The sequence below is a fragment of the Toxorhynchites rutilus genome, chromosome 1, assembly GCF_029784135.1.
Source record: "Toxorhynchites rutilus septentrionalis strain SRP chromosome 1, ASM2978413v1, whole genome shotgun sequence".
Lineage (NCBI taxonomy): Eukaryota > Metazoa > Arthropoda > Insecta > Diptera > Culicidae > Toxorhynchites > Toxorhynchites rutilus.
In genome coordinates this window covers 156,542,572-156,565,671 of record NC_073744.1, presented here as the reverse complement: position 1 = coordinate 156,565,671, position 23,100 = coordinate 156,542,572, and the positions used below count along the sequence as shown (strand labels likewise).

The window sequence follows — 23,100 nt, the reverse complement described above, 5'->3', positions numbered from 1 at the left end:
CTGCTTTGGAGACGGACATGGGCGGTCGCCCTCGAATACTCGCAATGTTCGAGGAAGCGTATCCAGAGTTCGTCGGGAGGCTTGACCAAAACGCGATGAACGCGAGGCGTAGAGCGATTGTACGCAACAATATGCTCTCCCAAACGCAAGTCGACGAGATCAAGCAACAGGTGCAGAGAGAACTAAGCTCCAGAACAAGCAGAGCAAGCGATGTGTCGAGACGAAGTTCAGTACGGCTGAGCAATTCATTCGCGAGTGGGGCACGCGAATCAGCACCAGTGGAGGCCACAGTACAACAACCCCCTGAGCCGGAAGATCCACAGCCAGATCAACAACTACTACGCGATCTGGTCTTCCATTACGACGAGGCGATCTCACAGTTCCGCGACACGGACCCTTTGTCGCGCCCCAGGATCCCGAAGTTGCAGCATTCCCGCAGGCTGACAAGTGCAGTAAAGCTCATGAACGAGCACGTTCTTCCGCTGCACTTGGTTGATGCTGAGAAAATGGAGGAGCTGCAACTGAAAGTTTACTGTGCTGCTGTGGCGACCGCCAAAAGTTTAGGATACCGTATTAGGCCAAGAGGCGGACTGCTCCAACATCTCCGTGAAAGGCGTGATCCTCCATGGCGAAGGAGATTGGAGCAACGGATCCTAAACAAGCGCGCCGCAATTGGAAGACTGATGGCGTACAAAAGAGGCAGCAGATCGGCGAAATTATGTCGCCAAGTTGCTGTGATCGTGCGGCCTACTGAACTTCGCCAGCTGGGAGCTCACCAGCTGACGGAAAAACTCGACACACTGGTACAGCAATTGAGCGTCCTAACTAAACGGCTGAAACGTTACTCTGACTCTGCAAAGCGCCAGGAACAAAATCGGATGTTCAGAGATAACGAAAAAGCGTTCTACGACCACATTAGCGACGAGAAGCCCGACTACCGCGAAGGTTTGCCAGATATTAGCGATGTGACGAACTTCTGGGCTGGTATTTGGGAAACCCCAGTACAACATCGCGAAGGGCAAATGTGGTTAAGACGGGAGGAGGAGAGTTGTGGTGAAATTGGAGAGATGCCAGCTCATCGTCGGAGAGAACGATGTCCGTGAAGCCTCGCGGTACCTGAGGAACTGGGCAGCACCGGGCCCCGATGGTGTCCAGAACTTTTGGCACAAGAAGCTGACCGTCGCACATCCAAAGATAGCTGAGTGCTTCAACAAGGTGCTACGTGACCCACACAACCTTCCTGAATTCACCACCCGTGGCGTCACCTTCCTCCTCCCGAAAGACAGCAACACATTGAACCCATCAAAGTACAGACCGATAACGTGCCTATCGAGTCTGTACAAAATACTGAGCAGCATAATTACCGCCAAAGTTTCTGCTCACTGCGAACAGCATCACATCATCGCAGAAGAGCAGAAAGGATGCAGGAAAAATACGCATGGCTGCAAAGACCAGGCCATCATCGACGCAGCCATAGTCGGCCAGGCGGTATATAACCAGCGGAACCTAAGTATGGCCTACATCGATTACAGGAAGGCTTATGACTCCATACCTCACTCGTTTCTCGTCCGGGTATTGGAGCTCTACAAAATTGATCCCGTCGTCGTTAGGTTCCTGCAGCATGCGATGAGGCAGTGGAGTACGTCTCTGCACCTCAGTGATGGGGAAAATGTGTTGCAGTCTAGAACGCTGCAGATAAAGAGGGGGATATTCCAAGGCGACTCTTTCAGCCCGCTTTGGTTTTGTCTGGCACTGAACCCCCTCAGTAGGACGCTCAATAGAAACGGTCATGGCTATAAAATAAGGTATGGCGACGGCGCCCACGAAGAAGTGACCCATACCTTCTACATGGATGATCTCAAGGTCTACGCTGATTCACGTCAGCGTCTAGGTGTAGCTATCCGGGTTGTCGAAGAAATAAGCAGGGACATCTGTATGGAGTTCGGCCTCGACAAGTGCCGCTGTGTCCTTCTGCTGAAAGGGCAGCTTACCGAATCCGGAGGCTACGAGGTCTATGACGGCGAGTTTATAAGAGACATGGTTCGTGGCGAATCCTATAAATATTTTGGATTCCGACAGCTCACCGGGATTCGCCACTCCGACATCAAGACGGAGCTGCGAGACAAGTTCTTGAGTCGAGTGAACTGTGTCCTGAGGACTTTCCTCAACGCGGGGAACAAGGTACGCGCGATCAACACATTCGCGGTTCCCCTGCTGACCTTCAGTTTTGGTGTAGTTAAATGGAGCAAAACTGACCTAGAGGACCTTGAGAGGAGGATGAGGAAAGCATTCAAAGAGGCCGGAATGCACCATCCTCAAGTGAAAAAAGTCGTGGTCGAAGCGCGCTAAGCCGGCCCAAACCATCGTCAAGCCCGGATTGACGGCCAGGAAGGTTTTGCTGTGTGTTTGGTGGGATTATAAGGGAATCATCCACTATGAGCTGTTCAACTATGGCCAGACCTTCAACTCGGTTCTCTACTGTGAGCAGCTTGACCGTTTGAAGCAGGCGATTGACCAGAAGCGGTCAGAAATGATCGATAGGAAATGGTGTTGTTTTCCACCAGGACAACGCTCGGCCTCACACATCTTTGATGACCCGCTAGAAGCTACGGGAGCTCGGATGGGATGTCCTATTGCACCCACCGTATAGTCCGGACCTGGCTGCAAGTGATTATCATCTCTTCCGGTCCATGCAAAACGCTCTTGGTGATACTAAGTTGGCCTCAAAAGAAGCTTGCGAAAACTGGCTATCTGAGTTTTTTGCAAATAAGGAGGGGGGTTTTATAAGGGGGGATAATGAAGTTGCCTTCTAAATGGACGAACAAAACGGCGCATATTTGACTTAAATTGGATAATTTTAAGTATGTTAAATAAAGCGTCAAATTTCGATCAGAAATACAACATTTCTTTTTCCCCAACCCAATATATCGATAGATAAAAGATACGGATTTGTACCGCCTTTTTACGTAGAACTACGTCTTTCAGGAAGGGTGCCAAATCAGAATACAGGTCACGTTTTTATGAAATAAAGTTAACGTTAATAACTACTTTCACTGTGAACGAATTCTCATGATTTGCATACCAATCGAATCGGAAATTCTCTAAGATTTGTTTGATATGCTATACATTACAATTCGCTAATCTCTAAACGGTTTCAATTCAGAAAAAGTGGAAGAACTTTTTTCCCATACATTTATTCTGCGGATTGGTGTGCTAATCCTACCCATATTTCGAATGCTTATAACTCTAACATTTCTTAACCGATCGGAAAGATGTTTTCATCAATTGATAGGAAATACGCGTCTATCGCAATTAATAAAATATTATTTTCCATGAGATGAACAATTGAATAACTGTAAAATGTCAAGCGTTATTTAAACGCCTTAACTGTCAAGTTTTGATTGGCCCGATTTACGGTTTCCCCAACACAGACTTCAAAATCGATGTACCTGAGGAAATACGCTCTGCGGATATACATGCAAGTCGGGGGTATTTTTGTTTCCACCAAGCTGTGTTTCCCTAACACAGACTTCTAAATCAATGTGCCTGGGGGAATCCGCTTTGTAAAAAGATGTAAGTCGGGGGTATTTTTTGCCCACTGAATTGTGTTCAAACTTCAAAACTTCAAAATTAATGTACCTGCAAATATACATGCAAGTCGGGGGTATTTTTTGGTGTTAAGTAGAGATGTATAATTTTTTCGTTTATTCGATTATCGATTAATCGTGGGGCCAAATAATCGATTCATTCGAATAATTGTCTTTCAGAATTCGATTAATCGAGCGAATATTTATTTCTTGTAATCGAGATGAACAGACATTTATAATAAAAAAAATTATGCAGAATATGCAGAATAGTAGTTTTTGAATGGTAATTCAGTAGATTGATAAATTTACCATTTCGTGATTTTTTTGTGGGCGATTGAAAAAAGAGCACATCATGCAAATGATGCAAAATATTTTAATTGCACCAACATACAATTTTTTGTGTTCAAAACTACCTGTTCTTCGAATGTTGTTGAAATAGCAGATTTATTTGAAAATTTCTACTTGGTCCCTATAACTACTAGTTCAAAAGAAGTATTTTTGTAGAATCATTGACCACTAGTATTTTCCTTGGCACTCTGAATTTGAATACTACCACTTTAGTACGGGAGATTAGATCACATCCTCCTATTCCGCTATTTACTCCTGCAGACGCTGAATTCTTCTCCCCAGTCTCCTCCACCATCAAGGAATTATTTTTATGCTTCAACCGTAAGTGGTTTAGCATAATCGATGAATTTCGACAACCAAAGTTTAAATTTTGCACTGTATTTTTTGAAAAAAAAATTGTTTCCTTTTTCATTAATCGCGATTACTGTGATAATTATTCGATATATTCATATTTTGATTTTTCATTATTCGATACAAAATTACTCGGATAAAATTGCAGATATTCGATTATTTGAATTAATCGAACGATTAACCGACGTCTCTAGTGTTGAGTACTTTTGCACTCGCTTGTCGTTGTGCAGACCGGAATATATTTCCCTAGAACGTACTTTTAAACTGAGAAGCCAGGGAAAATCGTCATTTCAGATACTAGAGGTGAATGAACTTTCGCGGTTTGAGAACCGTTTGATCGTTTGACAATTCTTCCGTTCACATATTTTGGTGTCCCGGGCATCATGTCAAACGTAAAAGGAGTTCATCAAATTTATTTGTAACGAAGAACATAATCTATTACAAAAATTTCCATGCATTCTAAAATAATATTCGAAGTGGTAAACAAGTGGATTGCATAATATAATTGCGTAGTTCTACGTCGAAAATATGCGGTCGTGTCCTAGATACAACTCCTTATAATTTTTTTCTTGCGAAACCCATATACACTGAATTCATTTTTTACGCGACTGATGCGCTCGCAAAACAAATCGCTCATAAAAAAAATCGCGTAATTTCGAGAGAATCGCTTAGAAAAGAATCCAGTGTAATATGACTTTAGTTATTATCGTTGTCAATTCGTCTTCGGATTTAACAAAAATATTGCTAGATCATGTAAAATTTGTTTACAAACTATGTTTGATCTTCATTTTATAATTTATTCGCAAGTTGAGGCCAGCAGAATTTGCGAATAAATTACCCAGTTGGACGACGAACGTGTTAATGGTATGTTGAATAAAAATAAGGAAAAATGACCAATGAATATTAACCTATTGTTCAGTCTTTGATCTAATTCTTTCTTCCAAAGACTATTCTAGAAATAATTTTTGCAACTGTCACCTCTTCATTCTGTAGTTGTGGAAAAAAAAGGCGCCACATCAATTAGATGTGTTTTGTGTGTTCCTTAATAATTTTCATTGCGTTTCATCACGCCGGTACATGCGGACCGATAGTACACGATAGAACACTGATACTAGGATTTTTTTCTGGTTAAATAAGGATTACCTCGCAGTTCACCAGATCAGAATCCTGTGGATTATTCTTTTCAGGGGTATCTGATAAGATGGTGAAACTTCTGATAAGGGTAAATATGAGATTTTTTTCCATCGGAAAGTCTTCTGGATCTCAAAACAGGATCTTTTACATCCTAAGGCAACGACAGGAAAGTTTCATTGGTGATCTGTTACAACCCTGATGTTCGAAACCAACCGGAAAATCAATACATCACACGTGAAAGGTAAATAGCCACAGATGTTGCAGAAGAGGCGACGATGGGTGTGGGACAACCAAAAATCGGACGGAAATGGTCAACTTACAATCTACGACCCTGTCGGCCCGTCACATGCTCTCTCTCACTCTCTACCCGATGGTACGCGGCTGTGAAAATAAATTTAAATTATTTTACATTTAAATCATCGTTTTGCCACGTTCTGCTCCCGCCGGTGAGAACTCGGGCGGGCACTCAGCCGTAGGGAAAATGGGAAAGGGAATTGCTGCTGCTGGGAAAATGCAGTTTCCCGATGAGTATATAAAACGGCAAAATAAGCAGCATATATTCGGCCGCTCGGAAAACGTACCAGCGGTGAGTTGTTTTTGGGGGATCTACAATTTAAATTAGTCCAATTTGAATCCGCATAGCTCCCCACTCTCGGTGGGGATTCAGATAATTACTTTCCGCACTTGGGGGATTTCACGGATTATAGCAAAATCTGTGTTGAAGATAATTGGAATGCGATGAACACCGTATTGCGTGAGTCCCATATATTAGAGACCATGATGAATGCCGGTGGTTGCAGATATAGGAGTTTCTTTCAACAAATATACCTTTTTTCAGTCATATTACCTAATCTAACTTTGTTTATTGAATCGCTTCCTTTTGTTTCGTTTGAATTTAACAACGGCTTTTGTCAATCCGACAACGTTCCGAAAATCTCCTTCTTCGGGTTTTTCGTCGATTTTCGGCATCTTCACAACTCGTTGCTTCTTTGACCTAGTTGGCAAAACTTTAACCGCTGATGGAGTGACCTGCGGAACTAATCTAGTCAATAGTCGACTCATTTTCTCCACTTCCATCTTCAATTCATCAAGCTTCATCTCCGATTCGAGCGATTCGTTTTTGTTCGCCGTTAGCTCAAAACTGGTTTCGTGTACAAATTTCTTCACCATAATATTTCCGTCAGCGATTCTTAACGCCTGCTCCATAACATGCTCATCCAGAGTTGAGAACAAAGCGAACTTCACAAACCTCAGATTTATGAACAAACCTTCCGAACCCCGCGCAAACCAACCGCCGGGAATGTTCGGAACAACTCGCAACTCCCCTTTGGGGGCTCTCTTCCCCCGATGGTCTTCAACCGAATGGGTGATGTGCTGCACTAGAATCTTACGAAACTCCTTCGGCCTTACGACCACCACGTACGAGTGGTTCTCGAAGAACGCACTAGGGAAGGCCTTCCGCACCAGCCCGAAGGGTATGTTCCGCAGGCCACGCTCGTACCGATCCAGAATGAGTACCTTCTTGGTAATGCTGATCAGTTCGGCCTCTTCTTTGATCGCGGTGATGTCGCTAACGGCAAGACCGTTGATCAGGTTCAGGATGACGATCGGAGCGAAGAATATGAACAGAGCGAAAATAAAGATTTTGCCACCGCCAAAGTCCACGGCGGCCGCTTCGAATTCACCCGTCGTCATGACCAGTGTTTTCAATGCCGCATCCGAGAAGGTTCCGAAATTGTTGAACTGATTGTCGTCCGGTGGAGTCGCACGCGGGACTGTTTCGTCGTTGTATGACAGGAAAAAGCTGAAGGTGAAGGCGCCAAGAAGGGGAATGAAGAGCAAGAAACTTTTCAGGAAATTGACAGCAACAGCTTGGAACATGTGCATATAAATTGAAAGGCTGTTGAACGGGAGTGAACCGATAAGGACTGTCAGTTGCATTGCAAATGCGATGACGGTTAGGGAAGATATTATCGAATTGCAACCACTGAACATGACATACAGCATCAGGATGATTGTGGTTATGTCAACATAATTTTCGAACGAAAGGAAATAGTTGAATCGTAGAAATAGAAATTGCGTGATTTCTCTGCATATCATGAAAATAGCCCCTATGAACGATAGCACCATTAATGGAATCGAGAAACCGCCCCCATTGCAGGAGTCCAGCGAATGCCAACCGAAACAGATGACCGTTGCGAGCGTACACAGAAGATTCAGATAACTCCATTTGGTCAATCTCAACCATTTCACTAAGATGAAGGTGTAAACTACGGGATGAATGAGCAGCCGCTTCAAATCCTTCGATTTCGAAATTATTTTGATGGGATCCATCTCCGTCACGAACGTTTGCTCATGCTCGTGAGTCACATTGGACGCGGAGGCTTTCTCAACGATGCGCCAGAGATTCGGCTCGCTGCGATCTTTGGGAGAAGATTTCTTCGATCGCTCCTTCTTGAAAATGTACGGATCGAACCCATTCAAATTGAAACGTACTTCGGATCGATCATAATAGGACCGCCTCATGTCAACCGATACACACCGATCGAAGTACACACTCCAGAACTCATACCTGGCGTAATCCAGTGGTGTCAGATTATCTTTGTTTCGTACTCCCAAGAAAGCATACTTTTGCTCGAGCAGCGTAAGTGCTATATTTGTGAACCCAAATTTCAGGGCACTGTGGAGAGCAGTGTTCCCGTTATTATCGGTACGAGTAAGATAAACTTTCTGATCATTCGCAAGAAGATCAGCACATTCAAGCACCTTATCTCGTTCCTCTTCACGCTTCCACAGCTCGCGGGCCCGATTTAAAGTGAACACAAGAATCGGATCGTCATTGATCAGCACCCGATCGGTAATATTGCCCAACAGGAGCGTTAACGTTGCGACATTACCACTCTCGCAAGCTTTTTTCAGTAAACCCTTCAACTCTAGTCTGTGCGTCATTTCGGATGAATTCGCATCAACTTCATTCCCGGGATCACAGACGCGCCTCAAGTTCGATTTCCGCTTTTTCTCTACTTGGAAAATTTTCTTACCAGCGCTGTCCACAATCCTCTTCACGCACGCTTCAAGATCCAGCTCCACTGCTGTGTGCAGCAGAAGTATTATGACTTCCCTAACATTCCTATTGTCAACTCGGAACCGCTCAAACTCCCTCACGAAACTATCCTGATCCTCGAATCGCAAATAAATCTCCAACAACTCCACGGTCACCCTAACCGTCCCCGTTTCCCGATAGAATCCTACCACACGCTGCTTCAGCTGATTGGTTTTCCCGATAGCAATACCGAAACCGAACTTCCTGACACACTGCTCCATAAACTGTTCATTCTCGTCGGAACGATTCCGCATCAGGAGCTCGAACGGCAGCTTCAACCTATCGCTACTCACATTGAAATCCGCTCCGCCCTCCAACAGCAGCAGGATGCACTTTCGAATATCCCCCACCTGGATCGGATTCTTCGCTGTCTGCAGGGTCCGTTTCTTGAACCGGGGACTGTTCACAGCGGCATCATACAGTTCGCACAGCAGAAACAACGCCGTCTTGCGTTGTTTGTTGCGGCTGTTTATGTCGAGATCCGGCTGCGCCAGTAGCCACTCCACGAAGCTAATGTTGAGCGCATCGACGGCGTAGTGCAGAGGGGTGTTCATTTCCGGTGCTATTTTCTGTCGGAAGAAAAAAAACCGGTCTGTATGATTTCATTTGGGAGCTAGACAGCTTACCTCGTTCACAGCACCGAAACGTGATATCAGACAGACCAAGTAGGGCCGATAGTCGTCGATGTTTTTTAGCATTCTTTCAAGAAAGGGCTGCAGCTTGGCGTTAAAGAGAAAACTCTTCGGCTCCGGGATGGTTGTCAGCGTGTCCCAGTGCTTCATTTCCTCGATCAGATCATGTAGCGTCTTGAAGCGGCTGTCTTGCAATAGAAGTTCCAACTTCAGCACGCCATCCTCGTTGCTGGGTTCACTGAGTATGTCCTCTAGAGCGGTCTGGAGATGAATCTGTAAGTATCAATTCAATATTCAATGATCAATGTGTGTAATGATTTTATGATAATTATGGTATATGCATCACCAAATATGTTGGTAAGCACAAAATTCGAGAAAGGAATCGTCCTATTTGAGCCGTCTTTATTTTGTTGCGTTTTTCTCTGCCCATAATACAATGTTACGGAGAGACAAATCGGATTTTTTGACGAAGAACTACGTCTTTAATTAAGGGTGCCAAATTAGAAAACAGGTCACGTTTTTATGAAATAAAGTTAACGTTAATGACTATTTCTGCCGCGAACGGATGTTGGCGATTTACATACCAAACTAATCGGAAATTCCTTAAGATTTCTTTTTTATGCTATATATTACATTCCCCTGGTGTGTAAACGGTTTAAATCGATGAAAACTAGAAGCATTTCCATTTTCCCATACATTTGATCTGCTCATTTGTGAGCTTCCCTACCCATACCGTTAATAACGAGCAACTTTTCGGCGATCAACGAAGAGGAATGATTTAATGTCTCTGTGAAAAAAAAGAAAACAAGAAGCACGAAGGAGAACATTTGCCTAGAGCATAGATACTGGATCTCGCTGAAGCAAACTTTCAGTATAGAGATGTCCAAATTGTTCGTTTATTCGATTATCGATTAATCGTGGGCCAATTTTAAATATTCGATTCATTCGAATAATTTTCTCTCAGTATCCGATTAATCGAGCGAATATTTTTTTCTTGTAACAACAATGTACAGACATCTATCTATATAAATCAAAATAGAAGGCCAAATGTGTTACTAAGCGCAAAACCCGCAGAAGGAATGGTCCGATTTGTCTTTATTTTGTTATATTTGTCTTGGCCGATAGATCAATATAGTGGATAGAAAAATCGGAAAATTCGGTAAATTGAATACCCACATGTTCGAAAATTACATCATGATGAGCGCTGTTAGTCCATTCGATTTTTGCGCTAACGAAATTGATCTTTGTTTGAAGGTGGAAATGGATTTTCAGGCGGAATTACGCATTCCTATCTATATAAATAAAAAAAGGAAGGCCAAGTGTGTTTCTAATCGCAAAATTCGAAGAAGGAAAGGTCCCTTTTGAGCCGTCTACATTGTTGTATTCTGCCCATAGAACAATGTTATGATGAGAAAAAGTTTATAAATTTGTTCTAAAGAATTCATATCAAAACAATAATTTTGGGTGGGACGAAGTTCGCCGGGTCAGCTAGTTGATAATAAAAAAGACTATGTCATAATTTGCAAAGTTACAACAAGTATAATTCTAAAATAAACATGGTGCAGAATAATGGTTTATGAATGAAACGGTATTTCAGTATATTGATAAATTTACCATCTCATGATTTTTTGCGGACGATTGAAAAAGAGCACATCATGAAAATGATGCACAATATTATTATTGCACCGACATACAATTTTTTTCTGTTCAAAATTACCTTCGAAAGTTGTTTCCTATAACTACTACTCCTGCTTTATCCCTATAATTAATAATTCAAAAAAATAGAATCATTGACCACTGTTATGGTAGATTTGTGAGTGGGCAGAACAGCACTGAAGTATCTGAAAGTCGAGAAAGACGCACCACGCTAGATATGGGGTATAGAATGGGGGGGGCGTGGCTGATTAATGGTCAGCTGCATCCCAATAGGAAGTATCCCGTGTCGGGCACACGTACAGAGCATCGAAGACTGCAACATACCAATTATGAGAACACTTGTAATACTAATACTAACATAGTTGTAAGCAAACATTGTCGAAATATTGAACTCCCGGCCCCGTTAGGCTGACGCCATATGAGCCTTGTTGTTTCACCAAGCAGTGGACTGTATTCTGCGATCATGTTTGTGCGTGTTCGATTGCAAATTTTCCACAGCCGCCCATGCGGCTGACACGCAAGATCAACGAATCTGCAAATCTCAACCAAAGTAGCAGTTGTGCTACTTAGGAGAGAGTGCGTTTCCACGGAATGATTCCGAGCGGCCCAGTGCCGCGTGCAATGCGAGGTATGGAAAATTCCATAACACTTTGGTCCTGTTAGGGACCAATCCAAAACACAAAACTGTACCACGGACCGAATAAGGGATTAACTAGTTGATAGCAAATTAAAGTATTTATTACTTTGTACACATTTTATATTTACAGCAAAATTGACAAGATCAAATATCAAACTTTCTTTTAAGCTCTTTCTTCTATCGTGAGTTCAGCACATAAAATAAACCTCTTCCTTTGGCGGTTGAAATAGAACTCACTCCCTGCACGCAGTGCAGTTTGCTTGCGCTCGCAATGCACTCTCCCACGGGTGGGGCGTATGTTGGTGTTTGTGTCCTCGCGATCGTCCTTTCGTTGCGTTCCTTCCTCTGCCATCCTGTCGGTCGTACTTTCAGTGCGCTGCGCTGAGCGGTGGACTGAACATACTCCCACGGCAGAAGGAAAGTCATTCTGTTGAATTATCCTTGTCCTCAATCGATGCGTTGTTCAAAATAGGTAGTGGCGCTGGTTTGTGGATCGGTCTTCTAAAAGTTGAATCGCCAACACCTATATCCACGACTTGAACTAGGCCATCAAATCCAAGGTCGGTTCGTGCGACTCGGCCTATCTCTCTTTGTTGAGTTGGAACCTTGTATTTCTTTGGGAGGACGACTGTATTGATAACCACGTTGAATTCCTTCCTTGTCCATTTTGCTCTCAATAGGAGGTCTACCAAATGTTCATGAGACCAGCGATTCCAAAAATGCTGTCTCAGCTGCTGGATGCGTTGCAATCGGTACAATCGATTTATGGGAATATCTTTATAGGAGAGTTCGAGTATGGATATTAGAGAGCTACCAATAACCATGTGCTCAGTTATCAAAACTTCTGGGTCTTTTGGGAACAATGGGAAAATAGGGGTCATGAGTTCCTAATAACATAAAAGAGTCGCAAATTCCATTTTTTTAGGATAGTTTGTTTATAAACATGATTTAGAAGAATCGTTAAACTTTTTATTCCGGCCTCCCAATGAAGCGCACTTGAGGGAAAGGATGTCCATTCTTTTGCTGTAGTTTTTCGCTTGCGTTTATTACTCCTAGCATCTCTTGATAGTACATAAGTTCTGATATTTTTATCATTCTTCTTTTCGAAATTTAACTTTTGCTTGCATAGTTGCCACTTTAGAATCCTACTTGCATCTGGTTTCTCATTTATTTCATAAAAGTGTTCTGAGCGTACAAACTCTTCTATGAACTTATCATATTGTTGTTGGCCTTCCTGTTGCTTGTATAGCTTGTATTTCTTTAGAACTCTATGCTTAGAATCTTCTAGCTGTCTATATGTCTTCTGCGATGGTAGTTGAACCATATCATAACCTTGAAAGTTGCGACGCAATGTAGACTGAGAGTGAGCTTCGCACTGTACAGCCTCGGTTGGTACACATTGCTCAAACGCCACGCTATCCAATTTCCGATAACGTTGGATTTGTTGACCACATGGCTCTTTAGATAGTGTTGCGGTGTGCGAATGAACGATTAAACCAGATACAAAGTCGCTATAAACTTTTCCACCAATAAGCCATCCAAATTCTGAGTCTATCAAAGTTGGTAATTTTTCTGAACGCTTCACACGTCCGGGTTTAATGAGATCATCGAACCACTCCATTCCGATTAACAAATCTATCTGACCAGGTTTGTAGAATGAAGGGTCGGCCAATTGTGTTCCGGACGGAATGTTCCACGAAGCTACATCGATCTCGTAAGTTGGTAGAATACCAGTGACTTTACGAGTAACCAAGTAACCAAGTGAGCTGGTTTTCCATGCGTGTTGGAATAAGCAGCAGTAATATCCTGCATTGATGACCCTCTCGAAGTGCTGGGAGTGCAATGCTGTTTTTGATTCTCTAATGCTGTATCTCTTTTACCAATATTTGGTGGACGAACTCCTTCTCTATGAAGCAAGCTATGATGTCTACGCTTACATTTCGAGCAAGATTTATATGATGGACAACCCAATCCACGGTGGCCTCTTCTCAAACAATTAAAGCAAACCCGCTTGTCACGTACCATCTTGAGCCGCTCATCAATCTTTAATGCATTAAAACTTGGGCATTTGAACGCGAAATGATCTCCTTCACAAAACTCGCAGTTAGTTGAAAACATAGCAGCATTTATTCGCGAATTAGGTTGCTTGTTGGATATTCCATTTCTTTTAGGTGATATACGATTAAACTGATTCTCATTGCTAATTGTGGAAACCTGACATCTTTCGAGAATGGAAATGCGATTCTTGAGAAACGAGATTGTGTTATTATAATGCGGAAGCGACCCATGTTCCATTGAAGATTCCCATGCGCGTTTGCTCTCTTTGTCTAGAGCGCTAGTAAGGATGTGTACGACAATAAGTTCGGACACTCCTGAAAATTCCTGACCCAGAAATTTCAAATTTTCGACATGACCCACACATGTATCAATAAGTTTTCGCAGTTCGCAATGATCCTCTTTGACTATCTTCGTTATGCTTAACAGACCAACAATGTGCCTATCAATCATACGCCTCTTATCCTCGAACCTCTCTCTTAAAATATCCCATGCGCGATCATAATTGCCATCAGCAATTGTTTTCGCATCAATCAAACCGGCAGCATCCCCAATCAATGCTTTCTCCAAATGATAGAGCTTGATTCGTGATGGTTCATTTGACTTGTCCACCACATCTTGGAACATAATCTTGAACTTTTCCCACTGCTCGTATTTCCCATCAAAAGTAGGGATGACACGAGGAAGCGATTGTTGCACAATCAACGGCTGTTGAGTTGCAGGTTGATTAGCAGTAGGACGATTTTCAGACGTGGCAATATTCTCGAGCCATGTCTCGAGATGAATGGACACATTGTCATATAGCGTTTCGACTTCAACGTACTTACAGTCTTGTTCCTCTTTCCGATCATGCGCCACCACCGCCACGATCCGTTCATGGTAGTTGTGAAATTCTTTGTAAGCAGCGTCAATTTTCCTAATGTACACTTTTACTTGCGGTGGTGTTAGCTCTGTCTGTTCCGCCTCCGCTCTCTCCAGCATGTTCTTTAAGCGGGTGATTTTACCTTTTGCTAACCCTCGAAGATTAGCGAGCGTGTTGTAGTCATCCATGTCGGCGCCATTGCCGCTACCGGATTGCGCACCGGTTTCGCCGGCAGTTCCATTGCCACTTTTAGTAGGCGTTCGCTGCATTTTATAGCACTTAAAATCAATTTCACTCGAAATAGTTTTTGTTGCACATTAAATGTCTTAAATTCACCAATGTCCAATGTCTTTCTCCAATTCACCAATTTTCACTTTTTGCAATTTGCAAGCACTTTTTCCAGTCTTTTTGCGATTCACTATTCCAATTTTTTTGCTACAAACCAGCCAATCCACTCACTCAAATCCATGGCACAGTTTGCTTGCCAATTCGTTGACAAAAATCCAAATTCCATCCATATGCCATCCGGCCTCTATCCGGTTCGAAGGACCAAATGTTGTTTCACCAAGCAGTGGACTGTATTCTGCGATCATGTTTGTGCGTGTTCGATTGCAAATTTTCCACAGCCGCCCATGCGGCTGACACGCAAGATCAACGAATCTGCAAATCTCAACCAAAGTAGCAGTTGTGCTACTTAGGAGAGAGTGCGTTTCCACGGAATGATTCCGAGCGGCCCAGTGCCGCGTGCAATGCGAGGTATGGAAAATTCCATAACACTTTGGTCCTGTTAGGGACCAATCCAAAACACAAAACTGTACCACGGACCGAATAAGGGATTAACTAGTTGATAGCAAATTAAAGTATTTATTACTTTGTACACATTTTATATTTACAGCAAAATTGACAAGATCAAATATCAAACTTTCTTTTAAGCTCTTTCTTCTATCGTGAGTTCAGCACATAAAATAAACCTCTTCCTTTGGTGGTCGAAATAGAACTCACTCCCTGCACGCAGTGCAGTTTGCTTGCGCTCGCAATGCACTCTCCCACGGGTGGGGCGTATGTTGGTGTTTGTGTCCTCGCGATCGTCCTTTCGTTGCGTTCCTTCCTCTGCCATCCTGTCGGTCGTACTTTCAGTGCGCTGCGCTGAGCGGTGGACTGAACAAGCCTTAATAAAATATATATTTTGGATAAAAAAAAATTGCAGATATTCGATTATTTGAATTAATCGAACGATTAACCGACGTCTCTATTTCAGTATCGTTTTTGATACAAAACAACAAACTTTGGTTACTCTTCCTTGTTTGCGTCATCACATGTCTTCGTTTCGGATTGAAAGGTGGACGCGACAATCATTACATCAAACTGACGCCATTCCATTAAGGTTCTGAACAACTTAATTGTATGGAGAATCATCAAACTAGGATATCATCGGCTCACCAATAGAATGGTTGTTTCCTATAACAGTAGCAAAACTATCTCCACCAAGGATGACAGCTGAGCCAGATTCAATTTGGACGTCACCTACGTGAGAAGAGCGCAAAGCGAAGATAAGTGAGTGTATATTAGGGTACCAATGAATGTATGGGGAAAAAATCGACCCTAAAATTTCAAGAAGTACCCATACAAAATGTTCACCACCTCGAAACATCCTATGCAAAAGGGGGTCTTCGTAGCCTAATTGGTTGCGTGTCCGCTACTAAGCGAACGATCATGAGCTAATAACTCAGGGCCCCTCAACTGACCATCTTTGTGTGTTATTCTAGCTACTACGTCCACGCAACAATCATCATGTGTCGGTAATCCCAGTCCCTTACCGCTCACATTACGATCTGCTGCATCGGCAATTGGTGCTAATTCTAACACAGCAATGGAAGCCTCATATCAGCAGTTCCGTTGTGAACAGTCCAACTGTGAACATTCGAACAATAGGAATATTCTAACGTCGAAAAAGGCATGTGTTGTGTATCGATAGAAATGGAATACTCGGCATATGTTGTGTATCGATAGAATTGGAATATTCTTAGGCCTAAACAGCTACTGTGTTATACATAAAAAAAAAACAAATGTTTATCGATGGATAGGAATCTTAAGCCTAAATAATATACAACAATAGTTATCTTAACATAAAAATGTATACGAATAAATTCGGCTCTGTGACAGCTGAATTGCTAAATGAGCCTAATAAACGGATGGGATAAAAAAAAATCCTATGCAAAATCTCGGGCTTAAGGGAGAGTGGCGCAAAGCGGTCAGTTTGTGGTTTTTGAAAATAAAAAAAAGACCCAAGCGAGGAGTTAAGGAAATCGGAGTTTTCGAAAAAAAATTGTTGATGCCAAATGTCTTAAAATTACATCATCAACGTCGAGATAAACTGTCATCTCAAAAAAAAAAATTTGTCAAAAATCGACACTCTGGGACTTTTTTGGTATACGAGATGAAATGTATGGTTTTGAGTGCCAATAAAAATTATTATCTCGATTTTCCATTCGGAACTTCTTGCGACATGTTAGTTTGCACGATAATACACCCTAAGCAAAATATTACGTAGACGTTAAAATTTGAGTTTTTTTGAATACCGAAAAATCACCCAAAATCGGAGTTTTCAAAAAAAAAGTTGATGGGTCTGAGCCTAGGGGCACGGACAAGATCTTGACATAGGACTTTGATTGTGTGTAGTAATTGCATTAAATTGAGTTTATCATTGTTAAAAATCTGTATTTTTTCTCTTTTGATACATCAAATGGATGCCCTGGCAAAACAGTTTCCTGTATGTACTTGTATCCTATAAGTGGGTTAGATCACATAATGTGGTAGAATTCGGTACCACATTCTGTTCAAAAATGTACACAAAAATACCATTAAAGCCATTACTACCCTTTTCTTCTGTTTATTCAATCATGCAGGAGAAGACAAAGAGTCATCATATATCATTTTTAAACACAAGTCTAAATAGTTAAGACCTACATAATTATAAGCCTGAGCCAAATCAATCTATGACTACAAAAATATATTATAGATAAAAATAGCGTTATCTCCTTCGTTACCACGTTGTCCGGAAAATTGTTTGTAATAACTTTATAATCCTGTAAGATCGCGACTACTCAAGCTATCATAATCTGATTTACCTTTCGATCTTCTAAATCAGCAGCCATTTAAATTCATTAATTGCATTTTTACATAACCAAACAACATGCTCGATATTATGACATCCTGGACCACAATTACATAAATTGTTAGTAGCAAGACTTACACGATAAAAATGTGAATTGAGCACGAATTGATTGGACAACATACAATACAATAACTGATAAATGCCTATTATCGGGAAATGGAGAATAACTCATTATACGCATCAACTCACCTTGAGAGCTAACGCCCGAATCTAGACAAACATATTGCTCGTTGCGTCGGGCAGGAAAGCGTGTGGTTAGTGCAATCGAAAGAAACATATCCATTTAAATCGTCTAATTGTTAACTTTTTTACTATATCCACTGCCAATGTTTCAAGCAAAAACAATACTGGATAAATTTCCTGTCTAATGATATATAACACAACATATGTCGCAATAACCATTTTGAGTAATATGCGTTTGAAAACTCGTGATAAATCGTTACATTTTTCGTAGAGTGACCCCCTTATATAGAAATCAAAGACATAGTCCTACGTCAAAATTTTTTAGTGCCAAAAGTCTTAAAAGTGCATGACACTTCGAGATTTACAGTTATCTCAAACAAAAACTACTTGAGACAATACTAAATAGCACTTAGCATGATATTTGATACTTGCTAGTATTGCTGTCAAACCTAACATGCCGGGGGTTTGGGTTCGATTCCCGTTCTGGTCGGGGAAATTTATCTTCAAAGAAATTTCCTCTGACTTGCACTGTGGTTACGCGTATTCTAGAGCTTGCCACTCAGAATGCATTCAAGGCGTGTTATTTGGCATAGAAATCTCAACTAAGTACTAATGAAAATGACGTAAGTAATACTACGTTGAGACGGCGGAGTTCCTCTAGGAACGTTAGTGCCATATAAGAAGAAGAAGAAGAAGTATTGCTATTGTGCTCCCGTGGCCGATTGGTTAGCGTCACAAATGATCATGCCGGGGGTTCGGGCTCGATTTCTGTTCTGGCGGAGATTTTTCGTCAAAGAAATTTCTTCCGACTTGCATTGTGATGACGCGTATTCTAGAGCTTGTCACTCCAGAATACATTCAAGGCGTGTTATCCGACATAAAAATCTCAACTAGGTACTACTAATAAATATGACGCAAGTCATACCCACGTTGAGAAGGCAAAAGTTCCACTGGTTAGTGCTATCTAAGACGAAGAGGTATTGTCATTGTTGTTGTTTTCATTCGGTGTCAAAGAAAGAAAGATTGAGTCATGAGATGTGGAATAATGGTGCTGGTGCAACAAGTATATAATCGCATGTAGCCGAGTCTATGTCAATTGCGAAAAAGGCCACCGGAATAGCGCTCGAGGTAAATTTTCGATGCATTGACAACAAAGTGCGACGTGCGATCAGCTTGTGTATTGTTCTGTGAGGGCGAGAATGAATCAACAATCAATTCTAATCAATTGACTCTACAATAAAAAAACTACACTCTGTCCAACTGCTATTAGACCACCCTGATTCTATTTCGTTGCAACACAAACAGTTAGAATTTCAACAAGATACATCTGTAGTCATATGTTAACTAGCCTTAAGCTATGTAGTTATATAGTTTAAAAAAATTACTGCTAGATGATGGCTATTTATCCACTTGAGCCTAATTAAAAAAAAGAAAAAAATTAAACAAAATCCATTTTTTCATAAGTGGAACTTTTTTTCAGAGAAGAAGCTCATTGGCAACAATTGAATATGTCGATCATCTGAATCGGTTCGGTGTATCAAATGGTATGAATTTCGGAAAAAAATGATTTTTTTAAAAGGGGAAAAATAATTTTTCGAGCCACCCTAAAATGGAAATTGAGACCCTAATGAAAAAATAAAAAACACGGGTCTAATATTTAGCGATAAGGAACAATACTGCAAATTTTCCCAGAAATTTGAGAACCAATATATCAGTTTGGCATGGAATGGCTGATATACTTTACAATCCTCTGGTTTGTGAATGGTATAATGAAAATTCGTAGCACCCACATTTTCCTATAATTTGTATAGAAGGCAATTGAAGAAGGAGTTTAGATTGAGTTGTCCCCATTGGCACATTATGAATTAAATCGTGGCGCGATTTTGTTCGCAACTTCAAATCCAATGTGGAATTCGATGAAATGATATAGAAATCATTGTTCTCGTGCTCGTCGTATTATTCTCGTGAGAGAAAGTTCAATTTTTACTGCGTTGCAAATGTCATGTTTCATTTCAAATAAGGACCATTTGCGGGAAGTTCTTATCCATTGGAAGAAAACTGCTCCTGAAGCGCATCAAATGTTTGTGAAAGTTTCTGCTCCATCAGATCGATTTCATAGGGAAAGGTTTGGACGATTAAAGGTATGGATTTTAGTGTTAAAGACCAAAGTCATCCCGTCAACCGAAAAAGTTTGAAGGCGAAGAATTAGGAACATTACTCGATCAAAATTCCTGTCAAACGCGAACAGAGCTTGCAATTCATTGGAAGTAACTCGACAAGCTATTTATAAACAACTCGAAATCGCTATATACATCCAAAAGCAAGGAAATTGTGTTACATACGAAAGCGAGAGATGCGAGAGATGTCATACATGGATTTCATACTCGTTTATACTCGTAATACTTTTTATACTCGTAATACGACCATTTCCGCTAATACTGGCCGCTTCAACAATCCAACAAATACTCTAGAACATGTAGCAATTGCAATTGTAAGATCTAACAAACCTGTTCAATTTTACCGCTTCAGTATCATTACCCTAGAAGCTTACCTCCAAGCGGACTTGTCTACAAAGGGTGTTGGATTGAGTTAGAGGAATTCCCGATATTGAATCGTTACTGTGTAATGTCCCGCTATATAAAGGGTGTGTCACATCAAATTGCATCACGGAAAAAACGCTGTAGAAATTCGCCCAGTAGACCGTTCCTTTTGAAAATTTTAGACAGCAAAATAAAAACTATTAAACAACTTTTGGCATTTTCTTTTTATTCATACTTCGAGCCCAAGCCCGTATGCTCGCACCTTCCTCTTTACCCCGTCCATAAGGTTCTGTACAACGTCAGGTTGTAGTTTTTTTTAACAGAAATCCATTTTCTCTTGAAGTCCGCCTCCGATTTGACAACTTTTGGGTTCTTCCGGAGGGCCTGCTTCATAATCGCCCAATATTTCTCTATTGGGCGAAGCTCCGGCGCGTTGGGCGGGTTCATTTCCTTTGGCACGAAGGTGACCCCGTTGGCTTCGTACCACTCCAACACGTCCTTTGAATAGTGGCACGAAGCGAAATCCGGCCAGAAGATGGTCGGGCCCTTGTGCTGCTTCAATAGTGGTAGTAAGCGCTTCTGTAGGCACTCCTTAAGGTAAACCTGCCCGTTTACCGTGCCGGTCATCACGAAGGGGGCGCTCCGCTTTCCGCAAGAGCAGATCGCTTGCCACACCATGTACTTTTTGGCAAACTTGGATAGTTTCTGCTTGCGAATCTCCTCAGGAACGCTGAATTTGTCCTCTGCGGAGAAGAACAACAGGTCCGGCAGCTGACGAAAGTCCGCTCTGACGTAGGTTTCGTCGTCCATTACCAGGCAATGCGGCTTCGTCAGCATTTCGGTGTACAGCTTCCGGGCTCGCGTCTTCCCCACCATGTTTTGCCTTTCGTCGCGGTTAGGAGCCTTCTGAACCTTGTATGTAAGCAGGCCCTCCCGCTGCTTGGTCCGTTGGACGAATGAACTTGACAAATTCAGCTTATCCCGGACCGAACTTCTCGGATCACGTCTAAACTGCTTAACTACGCGCTTGTGATCTTTTTCACTGACGGAGCATCCATTTTTGCCGTTCTTCACCTTCCGGTCGATGGTTAGGTTCTCGAAGTATCGTTTTAGTACTCTGCTGACCGTGGATTGGACCCAGCATCTTACCGATGTCCCGATGTGACAACTCCGGATTCTCGAAATGAGTGCACAGGATTAATTCACGACGCTTTTTTTTCGTTCGACGACATTTTTTCAAATTTACGAAAAATTGACAGTGAAGCATGGCCAACGTGATCTATACACTCTTATCTGATTATAAGCGAAAGCTGAAGATATAATTCCTAAAAATTAAATTTCTACAGCGTTTTTTCCGTGATGCAATTTTATGTGACACACCCTTTACACCTTCCCGTCATCAACGTGAGCGTTATTCGCTGGATATCAGATGCAATAGAACCTTGTATGAGTTCAAACATCCGTTAAATGTATGTACACGAGCATTCAAATAGTACTTTTGCTGTTTGATTTAGATGCATCAACAATACATTGAAACGGGATTAAGGCTTTAGATTGAGACACGGTCTGTGGAATTGTTCTCTTTAAACATTCGAGACATCGTCATCGTTCGGTCCGTCCGGATTCAAAATCATCTTCTGAATGTGTTTTTTTTTAATTCCGGACATGGTTTTGCGAAACACAAATATTTGTTTTGATTTTTGACATTTTTTTATCAACAGGTACTAGGTACTATGTTCGACTCTACACTAAATTGATACAATAGTAACTAACAGTCACATTATTTCAACATGCAAGGGATGTTATGGTTTTGGTATGATATTGAATATAGTGAAGAAGTGTCCGGATTACGGTACATTACTGTATTTGCGGGTAAAGATATCCAGAGATTTTAACAGTACACAACGCACTCATATAAATAAATCGGAGCCTAACAAGAGATAATAACTAAACATTGGGATCTTATAAACATCTCACAAAGAATCATTGAAGATAAATTTGACGCTTTGGACTGAGATAGTACACAAACGTTCGATAACGACGATACATCGTAACAATGCCGATAAGAACCCCGGCATGAAGAAAACACGCTTAAACACTCTCACACGATTCGACGCTGCTATCTGATAGTTTGCCCATGCATCTCTCCCCCATATTTTCTTATCATATCAGGTACGTCTATGGTATCTTCGCGCATCAATAAACTAGCAGTAATGCTCTGGCTCACCTGCAGATTCTTCCGATCCAGGCGCTTCGTCTGTCGCGTTGACTCCAGCACCAAACACGTTGCCTCTGTTGTGGATTGAATAACTTCATTAGTAAACAGCTGACATTCATCTAGTGAACTGCACTGCGACGATGAATCACACACACTCACCGGCAGTGGTATGCTCTGGAGCCATTTGCGTGTTCACCGCACGACCCGTAGTTAAATTATTCATATCTGAAATGTGCAGCACTATTCGTTCGCTCGATTCTTCCAATCACTGTCATAATAGTAAACACGGGTTTGACAGAAGCGAATTGATTATTAGTCAATCAAGTGGATACGCTCATTGAACCGAAACTGAACCAGCTTTTTCCGCGAGAGATCGAGAACTGCGTGGAAGGAGTTGTTTAGCCGTCTCGCTGGGGGGAACCTAAACGAGAGAATTGTGGATAGCGAGAGAGCTAAGTCAGTCGTGGGGGTTCCCCCACGAAAGAGAATTTAGTTACGAAGTCAGAGAGTGAGAGAAAAGTAGCTGAGAATATATTCGTTAACCCCATGAGTTCTCAGAACTGGTCGGTGCGAATATTCCAATTATAAATAAAATATTTGCGCCGTTTCTTGTACGGTA

The 23,100-nt window shown here is 41.8% G+C and overlaps 1 protein-coding gene across 1 annotated transcript; it reads right to left on the bottom strand.

Annotated features, from left to right (window-relative positions):
- Nucleotides 1-6,271: 6,271 nt before the first annotated feature.
- Nucleotides 6,272-22,973, bottom strand: LOC129762260 (uncharacterized). Its single transcript, XM_055760358.1, has 4 exons — nt 22,641-22,973; nt 22,491-22,555; nt 9,150-9,428; nt 6,272-9,092 (listed from the first exon to the last, which is right to left on the bottom strand). Exons 1-4 carry the CDS (start codon nt 22,702-22,704, stop codon nt 6,273-6,275), a joined length of 3,228 nt encoding a protein of 1,075 aa, XP_055616333.1. The 5' UTR covers nt 22,705-22,973; the 3' UTR covers nt 6,272.
- Between the last annotated feature and the right edge of the window lie 127 nt (nt 22,974-23,100).

Excerpts from the sequence above, each read along its gene's own strand:
- LOC129762260 (XM_055760358.1), bottom strand. The coding sequence starts at position 22,704 with ATGAATAATTTAACTACGGGTCGTGCGGTGAACACGCAAATGGCTCCA. Across the intron at positions 9,429-22,490 it reads TGGATCGGAAGAATCTGCAG|ATTCATCTCCAGACCGCTCT; the intron begins GTGAGCCAGAGC and ends TGATACTTACAG. Across the intron at positions 9,093-9,149 it reads GTTTCGGTGCTGTGAACGAG|AAAATAGCACCGGAAATGAA; the intron begins GTAAGCTGTCTA and ends TTCTTCCGACAG.